General features: G+C 39.3%; 1 protein-coding gene across 1 annotated transcript; it reads right to left on the bottom strand.

Moving 5' to 3' along the window:
• Positions 1–246: 246 nt before the first annotated feature.
• LOC140228436 (NAD-dependent protein deacetylase sirtuin-1-like) lies at positions 247–16,610 on the bottom strand. Its single transcript, XM_072308654.1, has 10 exons — positions 16,440–16,610; positions 14,966–15,151; positions 13,755–14,008; positions 12,519–12,671; positions 11,139–11,286; positions 10,226–10,305; positions 7,004–7,193; positions 3,522–3,974; positions 2,892–3,050; positions 247–1,413 (listed from the first exon to the last, which is right to left on the bottom strand). The coding sequence occupies exons 1-10, from the start codon at positions 16,576–16,578 to the stop codon at positions 989–991; spliced, it is 2,187 nt and encodes a 728-aa protein (XP_072164755.1). The 5' UTR covers positions 16,579–16,610; the 3' UTR covers positions 247–988.
• Between the last annotated feature and the right edge of the window lie 256 nt (positions 16,611–16,866).

The following is a 16,866-nucleotide window of genomic DNA, read 5'->3' on the forward strand; positions in this document are numbered from 1 at the left end:
CCAGTTTCAATGGCGCTAAATGACTATAACGTCACGCTTGTTGATTTTTGAACACATTCTTGCCTGCCCCGGTAAAAAACTTCCTGCACAGGGCCATGTTTGAATTTGTGTCACGGCTTGAAAGTGTAATGATGAAAAGAGCTCTCTGTGATTATTATTTTCTCTTTTTTTTGTATTCTTGTAGCTACAGGTCTGATCATAAGCACTCTTGGCATGTACTCAACACATGCCTTTGGGAACTAGTGCATCAGAGTCTGGAGGATTTTTGAGAATATTTAGCAGATCGAAGGTGGTTTAGAGCACATCATCGGTGGCAGTTCAGTATGAATGTTGGCAGCCCTTTTCAAAACGACGACACATGACGTATAGCAATCTACATACAATCTACCATATCGCCATGCAGGGGTATATCTCCGAACAACACATCAAGAAAAATTACTTTAAACTCTGCTGACCATTACAACAAATGTCCACAACTTTAGGCTCTGTCCTTAATGACAATTTGTAGCATCTCTCATGGAAGTAACCTATCATGACGTGAAGCCACACTATTGAACGTCCAGTGGAATGAATACAGTGTGCTGTCCCTTCTACACACCTCCCTTGGACCCTTTTCATCCTCTTCAAATCTCTTGATAATCACACTGCTCACAGAGCTATAACTGGCTGTAAATATCTGTAAGAATCTGCAGAGACGGCAAACCGCAAAGAAAGACTCTGCAATAAAACATCTCTATAAATACTAGGTTAAAAAATCAGTTTGTACAATTTGTGACTTGACACTTCTCCAACTACTAAAAACTTATTTGACGTTTGGCTGAAAGAACCTCTTTGTACAGTACATAGCTCTTTACTACTTGGTGAAAAGTCGCTGCAGAATATCTCTGACCTGTAGGTAGATGCATGAGTCACGTTTGCAAGAGTCACATAAGTGTCCTCGCGGACACAAGAGAGGGAAAGTACATGATAAGAACACATAGAGTGTCTCTCACGCGTTCTCCTCGTGAAATAAGGTATCACTGCAGCTGCTGTTTTCGGTCACACGAGGTGGTGTGGGTCTGTCTGGCGAGTTGGACGGGGAGCCATTTTCGAATGGGCCCTGAAAGACACTTTCGCCGTTGCTCTGCATGTTCTTGTCACTGATGTCAAAGCCATTCTCCCTCATGTGCAGGTCATTCCCCGAGCTGTTGGAGAGATTATTTTCGTCGCTGTGAAGTGGTTCACTTTCGCTGTCCGAGCGAAAGACATTCCTGCATGCATCGTGAAGGTCATCGTCAAATAAATCCTTATGTAGGTCGCTCTCCACCGCGTTGTGCAGGTCATCATCCCCGACATCGCTGTCGTCACTCGGCATGTACACCTCAGCCCCATGGAAGACATATCGGCAGGGTGGGATGAACAGGTAAGATGATGCTGCAAAAACAAAATTGGAAGTTTATAATAGAAAGATAAGCATGGAAGCATGTTATTGCTCCTTCCATAAACACAAATCAATAACAACAGATTACAGTCATACTTGTAAGAACATCAGAGATGACATAGTTCTATCCTTACATTTAACCGACTGAGAATGAGCTGATTTTGATATAATACACATGTGAACACAGACACCTGTGTCCTAGTATTAAAAAAACAAAACACCCCTCTGAAATATTTATGTCCTTCAAATACAAAGAATTCTTTGCACCACTTTTTATTTAAAAATACATCAAATCAACTCATAAACAAAGAAATCATAACAAATATTTGACATGACAAAATGAATTTGCATGTGCATTATACATAGCACATTCTCTATACCAGAACAAAGAAGTCACATAAGAATAACTACTGTACTTCTATAGCGTGCTATCCATGAAATTCCTTCTGAAACAATACTTCCTGACAAAGGAATGACCCCTAATCATCATTTCTTTAATGGTTAGAGCAAGTTTTCCAAATGTTTTCTGGGACTAACTTTGCTGGGATATAAATTTCAGCAAGGATTGTCAGTATTAATGAGCTAAATAAGCACCTCAGGTGCAGTCACACTACGCAAAACTAAGCATAGCTTCACTTCCCGGTATTTTGCTTTGTGTAGATTGGGCAGTGTGACCGCAAACTTTTCGAGAAGTTACCAGCGAAACTTCCCGCGAAAACTTCCTGCATGCCCTTGGGAAATGAGAAGCAGTGTGACGGCACGCGGCTGAAACTTCAAGAAGTTTGTGGCATCATGATAGATCCAATCATGACGTTTATGCAAAATTTGCATTTTTTTTTTCATTCTTTTCCTGTAGAGCTTGAAACAACGGGTAGTTTGGTATCACTGAAACTATGTACAATTTTGTCTGGAGTATGATCGTGTGCTTAATCTTCTGGAATTTATCAGGTAGCAAACCACGGGTAGTTTCGCATTGTGTGAAGCTAGAAATAGAAATTGTACAGTACTGGTTGAGGTGGGGATTCATGTTTTGAACATTCCTAAGTGAGATATGAGAAACCTCTTATGAAATATGAAAGAGCATGTAATTTTAAGAAGGATTCAACGTTTATTTAATGAAAATGTTTTCAAATGGCAGAGATATCAAAAAAAGTGATAATAATAAAAGACTACAGGCCACGTCTTTTATTAGGATCGCTTTGCTTCACTTTGTTTTTGGATATCTCAGCCATTTCAAAACCAATTTTCATCAAATAAACTTTTGATACCCCTTAGAATTGCATGCTCTTTGACATTTCATAGAGTGGTTTCTGAATTTCTCGCAAAACGTTTAAAGCTAAATCCTTACCTCGACCAGAACTGTACACACCCTTTAATATACATAATGTATTCTAACTGTCTACCAACTGAGATTGTTTTGCATACCTAAGAAAAAACTTTTGGCTGACCCACTCATATTATAGTATCTTACCCTTCAGGTAGGTCGCAATGCTTTCCCTCTTGGGTCCCTCAGATGTTGATGCTGACGGCCCTGACCCGTCTTCTGGGGACACCTGGTCGTCTTTCACAGATTGCACCTCTCCTCGGTGTTCCTCAGCCATTTCCACACCAGTTTGATCACTTTCCATCTCTGAGACATCGTGGTGAGGGAGTGCGATATCTGCTGATTGAGTTGGACTAGTTCTGTGGTCAGAAAGAGACGGCTGTGTATCTCCTTCAGATTGCGTATCTTCTTTACACTGTGTTTCGTTTTTAGGCTGTGTATCTCCTTCCGACTGTGTATTTTCCTTACACCAAGTTTCTTCTTTAGTCTGTTTATCTCCTTCAGGTTGTGTACCTTCTTTAGGCGGTGTATCTCCTTCCGACTGTGTATTTTCCTTACACTGAGTTTCTTCTTTAGTCTGTGTATCTCCTTCAGGTTGTGTATCTTCTTTACACTGTGTACATTCTTTAGGCCGTGTATCTCCTTCAGATCGTGCATCTTCCTCACCCTGTGTATCTCCTGTAGGTTGTGTACTATCTTTACACTGTGCACCTTCTTTAGGTGGTGTATCTTCAAAATGTTCTGAGCTGCTTTCTATGCATGCAGTCCATGCCTCACCACTGTGAGAGTTTTCACACTCAGTTGATCCTGCAGGGATATTCTTGTGTTCGTTACGGGATAATTCAACTTCGCCTTTGGGCAGTTTCTCTACTTCAGGCACTCTCCCACTATCTGTGCTGGAACTTGTGTCCTCACGCTCACAATCGTTAGAATGCCCAGTCTCCACTGATGAGGGAAGAGCTGTTTGTTCTTGCGGAGGACTTAGCCTGTCATCTTTTTGGGGCGGTGCCTCTTCCTCCGGCCTGCCTGCCTTGCTGGGCATGTCTGGCATATCCTGAGTCTCCTTCAGTCTCTGTTCAGAGTGGCAGACGTGGTCCCATCCCTTGCCCAGGCAGTGGAGGAGTTCATTGATGATGACATCACAATCCCCAAGGAGCTCAATGTCAAAGGTCATATGGGGCAAGGGCTCGCGATTGATGAGGATCTGGGGAACGTTCTTGGGCAGGAGACCTGTGGCAGAGAATAGAATGAAATTGTTACAAACCAATTTTCAGTGAAGTGTGCACACTAGCTATGCAACGCTTCCATGAAATGATACAATCTTGGGGGGGGGGATGTTTAATATGTAAAAATTCCTAAATTCAAAATCATTTGTTACAATGCAATTTCACATCATGCAAATGTACTAGTTAAATTGAAAAAATATAAGTGATAAAAGTGAACAATAAACTAAATGGTACATGTTACATCAAAATAGGATATAAAATGTGAAAGTTGTGGAACCCAATGTTTTATAAAATACAGTAATCTTATGTTCTATCTACCAAGTGGTCACAATCACACGCAAATTGGCGAGCTGAAAATGTCAACTACTCACAACCCCTTCATTTGTTTTAGCCCAAATATGCCATGAAAATTGTTTTTGGCTGCTTATTTAATAATAAGCCTTTCCCACCAAGAAGTCACCATTGCATGGTTATTGCACCACAACAAAAAGCTGATACAAAGAGTAGTTGATGTTGTTGTTTTTATTCATGTCCAAAAGAAGTCTAGTGAATATTAGTATGCAGGTCTATAGGAGACAAGTATAAAGGCTATAACATCATCACCTCACATATTTTGCACATACATGTAGGCTTCTACAAATATCAATGCTTCATGAACACACGTGCATTTACATTGTGTATAATTCCATAACCATTCAATTTCACAGCTACTTTTGATGAAATTTCTGATATTCCATTTGTTTGATACTACAAAATGTACTTAGATATAAACAGCCAACTTTCCCATAATGTGGAACTGCCTTGACGTCTTTTGTTGTACTTAAGTCTTGCACAATATTTATTCATGTGTGAAAAATCTGCATACATTTAAAAGTGAGGTCTGTCATTGAAATGTGATGACTTCAACTATCTGATTTGAGCTTTACAAGATATCCAAGCTCAGCATTTACGTCCACAGGATACTCTTCAGGGCTACAAAGCATGACGTCCAAGGAGCCTGGAGGACATTTGACTTTGTGTCATTCAGCTGGATACTATACACCCAGGACATGCATATACTGTATGTGACCGTGCATCACAAAAACGAACAAAAAGTCGCACTCCTTGATTTTATGTGAGGACTCAAAAAAAGTGAAATGGGTCAACTGAGTCAATCTTGAGTTAATCATATTTCTGAAAGAGCTATCCTTCTATGTTATTCTTCAGTTTGGGATCATAACATGAATGGGAAAGTGTGTTTTCAGCAGTTTTTCTACAACCCTTTTTGGGGGGGGGGGGGAGAGTAGAATGATCAGGTATGTCTCAGAGGCCCCTTTTCATTTTTTGAAATCCTTCGCATACTCTTCACTTTCAAGTCTAATAACTTTTGAAAGGATAATGCTACTGCTTTGAAAGTTGGCATTAATCATGGCTGGAATGTGTTAATAGAGCATACTCAATTTCAGCTTAATCTGATAAACCCTTCATTGTTGTTGCTCCAGTGGTTTACACTCCAGTGTTTTGTCCCTTTCATCACACAGCTAGCATGGCTTGGTAAAGATTAAGCGCTTGCATACACCCTGCACTTCAGAGCCTCTTTTCTCAGTTCACACTTTTCCAGAGTGTGTGCTTTCTTTTCAGTATTTAGATAGGTTGAGGGAGTCCATATGAATTGAGTTATACATCATTTTAAAGCTTAGAGTCTGCTCTTTCAGAATCTGCCCTTAACTAAAAATCCATGTCTGGCGACTTTTTGTTGGTTTTGTGATGCAGGGTCACATATACACCTTCATATCTGACGTCAAGAAGAATGAAGCTGCACAAGAATCAAACAACCATTCTTCAGTGGCTTCAGCCTGTGGCCTTCATGGCTGCCTCTGTGCTCAAATACACAGTGCGAAAAGTGGACACATACAATGTACATCTACAGGGAGTATCATATTTCATAAGTGATCTTTCACCATGCATGCAACGACATTACCCACGATGAGCATGCTATGTCATGCAGGACAAAACGCTAAACACATTGTACACATATTCATACACACAATCAAATTTACTAGTGACACAAAACAAATGAGAAGTATGCATATATGCCATTGAAGATCGCTTACATGATTATGACTCTTTGAGGTTCTGGTAAGTTTCACAAGACGTATCTTTCCCATTCTAACTGCAATTTAAATGTTCTGTTACTCCAATACCTCTCCCCCTTCTATCTTTATTCCCCCCCCCCCTTTTTTTTTTCACCGCATATATTTTTCTTAGAGTACACACTCCTTAAACCAAAACTTGAGCAAGTTTACAAAGTTACAAACTGAAATTCATCTGCCCATTCCCTCATTCCACCAACAAGGATATTACAGTATATGAGATGACATACCACTGCTTCATTCAAATTGTATTACACAGAGTCCTCACAGAGGCAATTATAATTACAAGAATAGCGTATCTGCAACTTAAAATTACAGTCAAACCTGTCCATAGCAATCACCGTCTATAGGGACCACCTGCTGAATGGGACCACTAAATGCAATTCCCCCCAAGAAAAAAGCCATGTTAACCCGTTGAGGACGGTTTGATTTTGCTACAACACGCATTTTCCATAGACACCTGCCCGAGTATACTCGGGACTCGTCCTCAACAGGTTAACAACTCTCTGTCTCCACTTTTTTTGCCTCCCTTGTCTGGCCCCTATATACAGGTTTGACCGTACAAAGAAAAAAAAAAAAGCTTCACCTTAAAAAAAATAAAGAAAGTATGTAAGTAACTCCCAAGTGATGAAAAAAAAAAAATTGTACAGTATTCAATGTATAAAAGCAAAATTAATGTTATCAATGAATTAGGATTCATGCTAAGTCTGGTTGCTATTGTCCGGCTAAAAACAAAACTCCAAACAGGAGTGTCTGAGTGAAATAGCTGCTGTAGCTGCAAACAATGATGCACAAAAAGTGACATCTGCTTCTGTTGCTCAGGTGAGACAAACTTTTCACAAAGATAATATGCTCTCCTTTCAATTCTGCATAAAAGTTTGGCTTTTCACCCAGAACTCACTTGGGATGGTGGCAACAGGTTTGACTTTCAGCGAGGATCCGATGACGATGAGTAGGTCTGCCTCGTCCTTGTCGTCGTCAAGCTTTTCATAGAAATCCTTGGGGAGACCCTCGCCGAAGAAGACGATGTCGGGCTTGAGGATTGCCATCTCTTCCGTGTCAGGACCACAGAGGGGGCAGATCGGCACCACCTGTCACGTCAAGGGAAATGGTGGATTTACATGGGTTAATGTGAATTCATCCAAACTGGATATGTCTTGTACATTCTCAATATGCTCTTCTTATTTAACCCTATTCTAACTGGGGGTCAAACTGACCCCTCCCCCCCCCCCCTCGACATTTCGCGCCACGATTCCACAACGCACGAAGATTTTGCTGCGCGTCGTTTCACAATTTTTTTCATTAAGTCTCCCAGATATTTTGAGACAAAATTTGCGACATCTGGGTACATCGTTCTGAAGTTATGTAATGTTTTGCATATGCATGTCAACCTGAAAACAGCTCAAATTCATGATATCATGTGCAAATCCAATGTAAATTTTTTTTTTTTTAATTGACATAAATTAGATTATTTCAACTTTAAATAACTGAAATTAATCAATTCTAATGCAGATAAGCTTGAAAAAGTGCCTGCAACAAAATTTCGTAAAAAAAAACAGAAAACAAAATGTTGAAAAAACAATAAAATACATAAGTTAACAAAATAATAAACAACACAAGAAGTTGATTTTGATTGCACTATTTCTTTACAAGAAAGTTGTTTAATGTGTATTAAGGAATTCTGACACAAAAATTTAGCAATCCTTGTCTTTTTAATAGAGTCACAGGTGAAAATATGATAAATATAAAAAATAAATAATTTACTAAAAATAGATAATTAATATTTTTGTATAGCATGACCATGTAATCTTATACTGTAGTTGACATCTGGCTTTATGTTTACGCAAAATTTTGCGGCAATTGCGCCATCGGCGGGCAAGATCTGAAGGGGGGGGGGTGGGTCAATTTACTCAGTAAACACCTGGTCTCAAATAGTCCAGTTAGACTAGGGTTAATGCAATTGTAAAGTGATGTAACATATACACTGCATATTGTCCCTGGGTTAACAAGACCTCAAATCTCAAATTTGCAAACATAGAAACACTGCAAAATATACTGCATATACAGTAGAGCATGTAAATGAATTTCATTTCTGTTTATTTTATGCACATAATACTTAATTAATGCATAATACAACCAAACATTTCCTTGCATGTGACTATTATAATACATACTGTTTTACTACGCCATGTACAGTATATATGTACAACTACGTATCTACCTATCCATAGTGTATGTATATTCTACCTGCTAAATATTCATCAGCAGAGAAACACATAAACATGGCACAACAACATATTAATTCATTGCATTTTAGAGGATTCACATTTTAGCTGCAGAGAGGAACTGGTGAAGCAGAGTACCACTGTCTAAAAAGTTAATTCAGGATTATTCTGAATGTTCCCTTGCCTGTGCATACATAATACGAACATAAAGTTTGTCCCGAATCAGGAGTCATAAGAGAGAAATATGCCATGAAGTATATTGCACACAGAGAAAGAGAAAGGTCAAAAGATCACATGAATGTGATGTGACCACAAGCTTCCCAAATGCTCTAATACACAGTGAAACCCCGTTATAACGAGGTCCGTGGGACCGGCGATATTACCTCGTTATAACTGGTACCTCGTTATAACCGTATGCATCAAAAACAAAGAAAAACATAAGCACACCGTCATAAACCCATCAATCAAACTTAAGAACATCCTTCGTGTTGTTATTACACAATCATGGATCATTATCATTGAGAGAATACAGGAAATTATTTGTGAATTGATACAAAAAAGACGAAAAAAGTAGGGGTTGAAATATGTTAACTCTTTATTTTTCTTCCGAAATCTCTTCGCATAATAGTTGCACATTCTGTTCTTGACAAGTAGGCCTATATCATATTCATGATTCTTTCTACACCTATATCTCCCTCTTGTATTGAACCAATTCTGATAGAATGATATTTCTCATTTGTGAAATACAGTGTAAAATGACAACGAACAAAATTAGTTTGTATTAAATGCGTTTAAGTTTTTCTAAACACCAGCGCAAATAGAGTAACATATATGCGTTGTTTACCGTAACTTTCGAGGTATTTTACGCTGTTGGTGCCCAGCGGGAATGCGATGATTTCATGAATTGTTTCAGCTGTAATCTTATACAATTTATGATCGTTGCGCCCGAAGGGATTAAAAATGCTTTCTCTATTTTCTTCTGAAAATCTGTTCACGTTTTGTACATCCGTTCTTGAAAAATATGCAACAGGGAATTTAAAAGGTTTTGATCCTTTTTCCGCAAATCTGTACCTCACAGACGATTCTGAAAGTAAGAGAAATCTTTATTGTGAAATGCAGTGTTAAATGATAATGAGCAAACCAAAATCTATTCAAATTGTTAAAAGCATTTGTTTCTTTTTCTGAACACCGACTCAAGGAGATTAACATGCATTATTAAACTATTTTTACGCTACTGTCATCTGGCGGGATCGCGTTGATTTCATTGGTTATTTCGGCTTTAATCATACACACTCATATTTACTTTATCATTTGTTAAATGAAATTGAACAAACCTAGATCTATTCAAACTGTTAAATGCGTTTGTTCCTTTTTCTGAACACCAACTCAAGGAGATTAACATGCGTTATTTGACTATATTTACGCTACTGTCACCCGGCGGGATGGAGTTGATTTCATTAATTATTTCGGCTTTAATAATACACACTCATATTTACATTATCATTTGCTAAATGATAATGAACGAACCCAGATCTATTCAAACTGTTAAATGCGTTTGTTTCTTTTACCAAACACCGTCACAAGGAGATTAACATGCATCACTTAAATATTTTTACGCTACTGTCACCCGGCGGGATCGTGATGATTTCATTAATTATTTCAGCTTTAATCATACACACTCATATTTACTAACCAGCAAAGCAAGTGTAAGTCGGAACTAAAAATGGAAAGGATATAATGATGAGTTACACACGTATTCCATTTGTCCATTTTTGGCCACGAGTGTCGCTGCATGAAAAGTTTTTCAATGCGTTATTTTTTTTTTTTTCTTAGACTCTGCAGGGAGTGGCATATCATTACATTTCTTGTTCCTTCCTCTGAATGTCTTTTAGGCTTACCTGGTTGAAGACGTCTTCCCTGATCACTTCTGAATCCACCTTGTGGCCACATCGTGTGCAGGTGGCCGTTGCAAAGGAACCTAGTGAGAGGATCGTAACGAGGGAATGAAATAAGAAGCACTAGAGAATACTGCGGTCTATGGAACTGTTGGTCTCAAAACATTATACAGTTGACACACAGAAATGCCATTAGCAAGGAACTACTCATACAACCCAAGTTTGAACAGGTACAGAAGCTAGCATTGATATTTGGTCTCGGTTCATTATGAGACTATGTTCATTATTGGGGGGGGGGGGGGGGGGGTGTCACAATGACCCGAGTGTTGCAAGTTCACCTTCTACACATTCTTGCAGACTCCTACCACCCTAGAAGAACTAAGCAACTTGAGGAGCTTTGAGGGATTTCCAGGAGGGTATGGTGTCCATTTGTATTTTCTATCATGCTGACATTAATACCTGCCAAGTATGTAAAAATGTGGCTATGATTTTTTTTTAGAAACAAGATCAAAATGTAAAAAACTGGCCCCTAATTTGATCGCAGCCCCCAAGGGGGGGGGGGGGGGGAGGACAGCCCTGGAGATGCCAAAACTTGAAAGTGCACCCACAAATGTACATTGTAATTACTAAGAGCACTTCTGGTTTTATAGAAAAAGATTTTTCACAAAGTTTCTAATTTTTGTGGAGTTGAGGGTTTCAAGATGACGTGGGGCATAGTGCCCATATGTGCAAAGGTAGATTTATCATCCTAGCGATAATACCTGCAAAGTGTGGAAAAAAATTGACCATGCATTTCCAAGAAGATGATGAAAATTTGAAAAATGGACACCAATTTTGTTCCCCTCCCCACACCCAGGCCTAGAAGGGTCACTTCTGGTTTTGCAGCCAACTTGAGAGCAAATACTCTTAAACTCACCATGACACTGAACCACTCTAGTAATGCCTGCTGCCTGTTCCAGAGTATCAATGTTCTGGGTGTAGTTCCTCAGCAACTTTTGGTGCCGCTCCAGCTGGGAGATGAATTGATGACTGGTGGAGGGCTTGAACTGACCTGGAAAGAGCTCCTGCAGAAAAAACAAATAAGATAAAATAACCGGTAATGAGTTTTTAAGCAGCAAAGGAACCAAAGAAGAGTATTTTCAGGTGATCCATAAAAATATTTGAGGAAACCAACCTCAAATTGAGTTGAGTTGACATTTGTGTGTCAACTTTTACAGAATTTCATACTCAAAGTGTCCAAATTTATTACTTGACATTTGCTAAATGAAACTTGAGATGGAAACTCTACGCAATGCCAAAGAGAGAAGATATTTTTTCCCTTTCTCTGTCCTTTCCTCTGCAATTTGACAAGTCATAAATGACATCACTAGTGTGACTTGGTCTCACTTTAGAAAAACAACAATGTCGTGAGGGTGATGGCAAGAGCGATTCCATGTGGAGTGACAATTCAGTATGTTGGCTGCATAAAACTGCATCCATAACTTTTCACTTTTACTGAAATGAGAAAATTACATATCAAACTAATAGTCAAACTAGAAGTCAAACGAGTAGCAGTATGCATATAATGTAGCCCTTAAGTGCTGGGATTCATGATGATGGAGACTCCAAGTGCAATTCTTGATGATGTTGAAATTTGGTTAGGTATATAGAGCAAAATCAAACAGATTGTTAAAGACTTTATCAAAACTGGACCTTGAATAGGAAAGTCACAAATCCTTTAAACTTCGTAAGTTTTTAGCCAACAATGATACTAGAAGTGACCATGTTTGCAATTAGGTATGGTAAGGACAACATGGTTTCACAAGTTATCTGTTGACCTACACACATATCTTTGTCAAATTCCTTATTTCTAAGGGAATTCAAGAAGAGAAACGTTGCATTCTTTGTATCAAATTATGCTGTGTGGCAGTCACAAAGTAATGATGACCTTTAGCAGAGATTCTTTTGCACTTGTTAAATCACACACCAAATGCATAATTATTAGGAAATTTTTGCACATAGACTCAAAAGAGTCAAGAGGGAGTGAGATCATCACCTCAGCCTTTTTCTTCATGTGGTTCTAAACATTGAAACTTTCAAGTTCCAAAACTTTCTCATTTTAAGTCCGACTTCAATGAAACTTCCACAAGTAAAGTCACTCTGATTTTACTAAATTTATGTCTACTTGCTCATGACGTGAAATTGAACTTTAAGCCATTGTTTTAGCAATTCTACAAATATGAGAAACGAAACAAAATAATCACTTCATGCAGCTACAATGTACATGCATTATCATTATCATTGTTGTATGACATACTTTAGCAAACTTGAAGAATGGCCTCGGGTCTTTTTGGAAGTAGTTGATTGCAAACATTGCTTGTGGATTAGGAAGGTCTGGAAAGTCCACTGCCAGGCGAGCGTACACTCCATCACGTGACCGGAAGTCTGGAATGCCACAGGACACAGACACCTGCAAAACAAAGCAAAATTTGCAGACATTCAATACAAATGGATGGATACACGACAGTCTTATCTTTAAGTGATTATGATTATTCACTTAATCTTCACTTAATATTTGCTTATTCAATTATCTACTGAATATTTGCCCTATTGCCTATGAGGTCATTGACCCAATTGCATTTTGTGTTTTGCATCGTTCATGTTGTTGATTTGCATGCATCACAGCTGCACGCAAATGAACTGTTACAATTTATCACTGCGGGAGTGCAGTTATGAAAGAAAAACAAGAAAACATGAGTGGTGAGTAAGCTAGACCAATGTTTTTGAAATATGAATTATGTTTTCATAAAAAAGTTACCAATGAGATTACACTACAGAATTCATCTAGATATAGATCTACACACTAAGAGATTAGATTGTTGCTCCTGCTTGTTCATACAATTACTGGAATATGGCAACAGACCATAGATATTTCTTGTATTCTGTGAACAGGCAGGGAGTAACAACATGCAGTCATATCTTCTTCTACACTATGTTGGATGTGTAATATCTTGTTTTACACTACGTTGAAGTAGTAATTTCTTTAAAAGTTTTTGGACTCCTTCACCATGATTTATTTATAAAAACAAAAACAAAAGTAAAAACAAATATAAAGACGTTTAATCATCGTTGAACTGCAAATTTGTATTACAATTCATGTACCCAAAAGAGCTTTAAGAGTGTAAATCACAAGGGAAAATTTGGGTGGTGGACAAGAATATGAGAAAGTACTCCCAATTCTGATAACACTGTCAGATGACACTAATCTACAGACAGCTAAAAAGCTATGCCTCTGACACAAACTATTTCTTGTCCAATACAGTGTATCTATTTGCAAGCATATGGGGTGATATTAGTTAAGGAGTCCATTCCAGACTATCAACCCGATACTGTTGTGCGTATTACCCAGAATGTGTATATTTTTACCATTTACCAGGATCCAGCCAAAAGTGGAAGTGCTTAAATTTCATGCAACATTTCAAAGTCCCAAGGTATACTGTATCCTGAAGTTTTGCAAAATACTGAATTACAGCATGACCTGTCTCTTTCTTACCCCTGCCCCTGTCAGAAGTAATATGTTCTTGCAGCTTTGGAGGAGCTGAATGGCATCCTGGAATGTGTTGTACTGCTCCAGCTTCGGTCTGGGAGGGGGCTCCTCAAAGGAGCGGAGGTACTCGGCGATGGCCGACCACATCTCAAAGACGCTCGTGTCCTCCGGGATGATCATGTTATGTGGAATGATGCGCATCAAGATTCGGCGCGGATCCACACCATTCAGCATCTGTTGCTGCAGCCATCCCATTGGCCCTGTGAATGTCACGGCATGGGGAGGGGATAGGGGAATGTGCACTGCAAACGATAAGGTATCCATAGTACTAACTGTACAACACCTGACACAGGGGGATCCTGTTTTTATTTCTGGGTGGTACCGTTTCTTACAATTGAATACATAGGTCTTTGTCTGTCAGTTAGCCTATCCATCAGCAACAATACTATGGTATTCCGATCATTTATGTTCAGAAATTCATCACAGCAACAGTAAATTCCTGTTAAAATGAACACAGTTTAATAATAATAAAATTCTGGTTACAACGAGATAAAAATTTAGGCCGAAACACTATCGGCTCTTTGTATTTCTATTGTATTTGTTCAGTTATAACAAAATTTCAATATAACGAAAGAAAGGTGCCAGTCCCAAGGACTTCGTTATAACGGGAGTCCACTGTATTTATAAAGAAATGACAAAGAGGCTCTCAGCTGATTAGCATCGAGTAGCTACTGCCATGGTAAACTGCAAACAATGAGCATATTTTTTTGCAAAGCTCTCAAGGTACTGGGCTTGCGTGTTAACTCAGTAATTCTTTGTGGCACAAAAATCTATCACTTTCTGATACTACTGGCTCAAACATGTCCTCTACTGTAAAACCAGATCTTTTTGCATGCATAAAACTTTTGTGAATTTCGGACGAAGACAACATTTGCGAAAGTAAGATACAAGAAAAAGTTTTGGTACACAAAAAGAAATGAATGCTTGTGGCAATTCACAAAATTTTCATGCCATGAAAAAGGCCATCAGCTCCACTTCGTGAAAGCTTCAAGCCACGGATGTTTCTGATTTTGCAGTATCTACATGTAACTGCCATATTACTATACTATAAATACAACTTGAAACATAGCAGAATGTTGTGGGTGCAAACAAACAAACAAACATCTCTTGTTATCTTCTTTATCACTCTGACACTGGCTGTTCATATAACTTTGTACCTGAGAGCAGCTCTGGTTGGACATCACCCAGTCCCATGTCTAGGCTCTCTGGAAGGCTGTCCCCACTGCTGGAGTCTCCATCTCCCTGGGCATCACTACTGCTAGAGTCTGAGCTCCCACTGGAGGATGCTGTTGAACCACAGCTCGCTGGCCCTACAAATACCTGGTCCTCCACAGGTTGGGCACCTGTAAAAGCAAGAAACACTTCCCTTTAAAATCGACACATTGTCGGCTAAATTTGGCGTTTTGATGAACAGCTAAATTATTCTGAAACTTGCCAAAGATAACTTGGAAAAATGCTGCCATGGAGTTCAATCAAGAGTACCATTTAACTTTGTGAATCCATAGTTGTTATTTCTCTCTCTCTCTCTTTTATCAAGAGAAACAGTATCAACGAACATCAGGAAATATTCTACAGGGGTCCTAACACCTAGTGTAGGCCATTTTTATTATCACAATCAGTGAAGATACATAGAGTCTAGTGCAAGAAGCATCTACAGTACCAAAACTAAAACATACTTCTCTGAAGGGCTCAAAAATTATTTCCCACAATTTGGATCTTTCTTGCAATACATCGAAAGGGTCTACCAGAAATTCACCTGGCTGACATGATTTGTCAGGGTGATGAGTTGTTAAGTATTATAGTTATAATACACGACTTTATTCCTGAAGGACCATTCCCTTCAGCATTGTGGGGAGGTAGAATCTTGCGTGATGATCGATCTTGCACTTGCAATTGTAATCTGCATGCGATTCACTCTAGCGCGGAAGATCAACTGATACTGCTGTGGCCCAATATGTCGATTATTGATAAATTTTTAATTGATTAAGGATACGAAAAATTACAGAGCAACCACACTCGGGTATGCTCCGAGTCTGAGATTGTGGACTTTCGCTGAACCCTTTTGGCTAATATTACGCTTTAGGCCTATACCTTATGTAAAGTTTTAATCAATAAATGGCACGAGCATGCAATACACACAAACTTGCTCTGCTTCAAAGGGATGGTATATAGTACTAGTAGCAAGGTACAATTATAAATTGGAATCTAACAGCCCAGTCGCTGTATAGCGACAGGTCACTGAGGTTGTACAGCGTCTGGTCGGGCTACGTAAATGCTTCGGCAGCTTTGATCCCACATGCATGAGAAACTGCACCACATCACACCACAAAGTCATAGATCATGAGTAGCATGAGAAACTGTCCACATAGTTCTATGCTACGACCAATACCATCAACTGCCATTGTGCTGGCCGTAGCCGTACAAGCAGAGGTGGCGGTCGGCTGCTGTGCCGCGACAATCGCGTAAATCGTTCCTTCCTCAACCGGTGCCGTCGGGGACGCAATACCAATACATACCGTACTATAGTATACGTCTCGTGGTTAGACACACAAACTACTCACCTGACTGACCAAGTGTAGGACCTATGCACATGCAGCACGATCATACCCTCTCACACTGTATTTTACTCACCCGTTTTCGGCACGTCGGGCGGCGACTCCTGTTCATCATGACGTTGCTCTATGTCCTCATCGCCCCCTCGTCCGATACATGTCCTCTTGTGAGGACTACTGTCTTCTTCGATGTGTGCTTGTGGACGTTTTTCAGCCATGTTTTTCAGCAGAAAACGGCCTACTGGAACAACAAAATACTAGTACCAGAATCCCTGAACGTGCGTAACGTGAACGTAGATAATACAGATACAGTACGTATACGTCGCGTCGTAATCAACGCACGGCGCGGGTACGATCTATGTACTGTATTACACACAGTTACATGGTTAACGCAGGATCGACACACGCAGCACAAATTCACGCGCGCGCAACGATTTGTTTCGCGCGAGTCACACGCAATCGTGGGGAAAAAACGAAAAAGGTATTAAAAAAAAAAAAAAAAAAAA

Source organism: Diadema setosum, chromosome 5 (assembly GCF_964275005.1).
Source record: "Diadema setosum chromosome 5, eeDiaSeto1, whole genome shotgun sequence".
Classification (NCBI taxonomy): domain Eukaryota; kingdom Metazoa; phylum Echinodermata; class Echinoidea; order Diadematoida; family Diadematidae; genus Diadema; species Diadema setosum.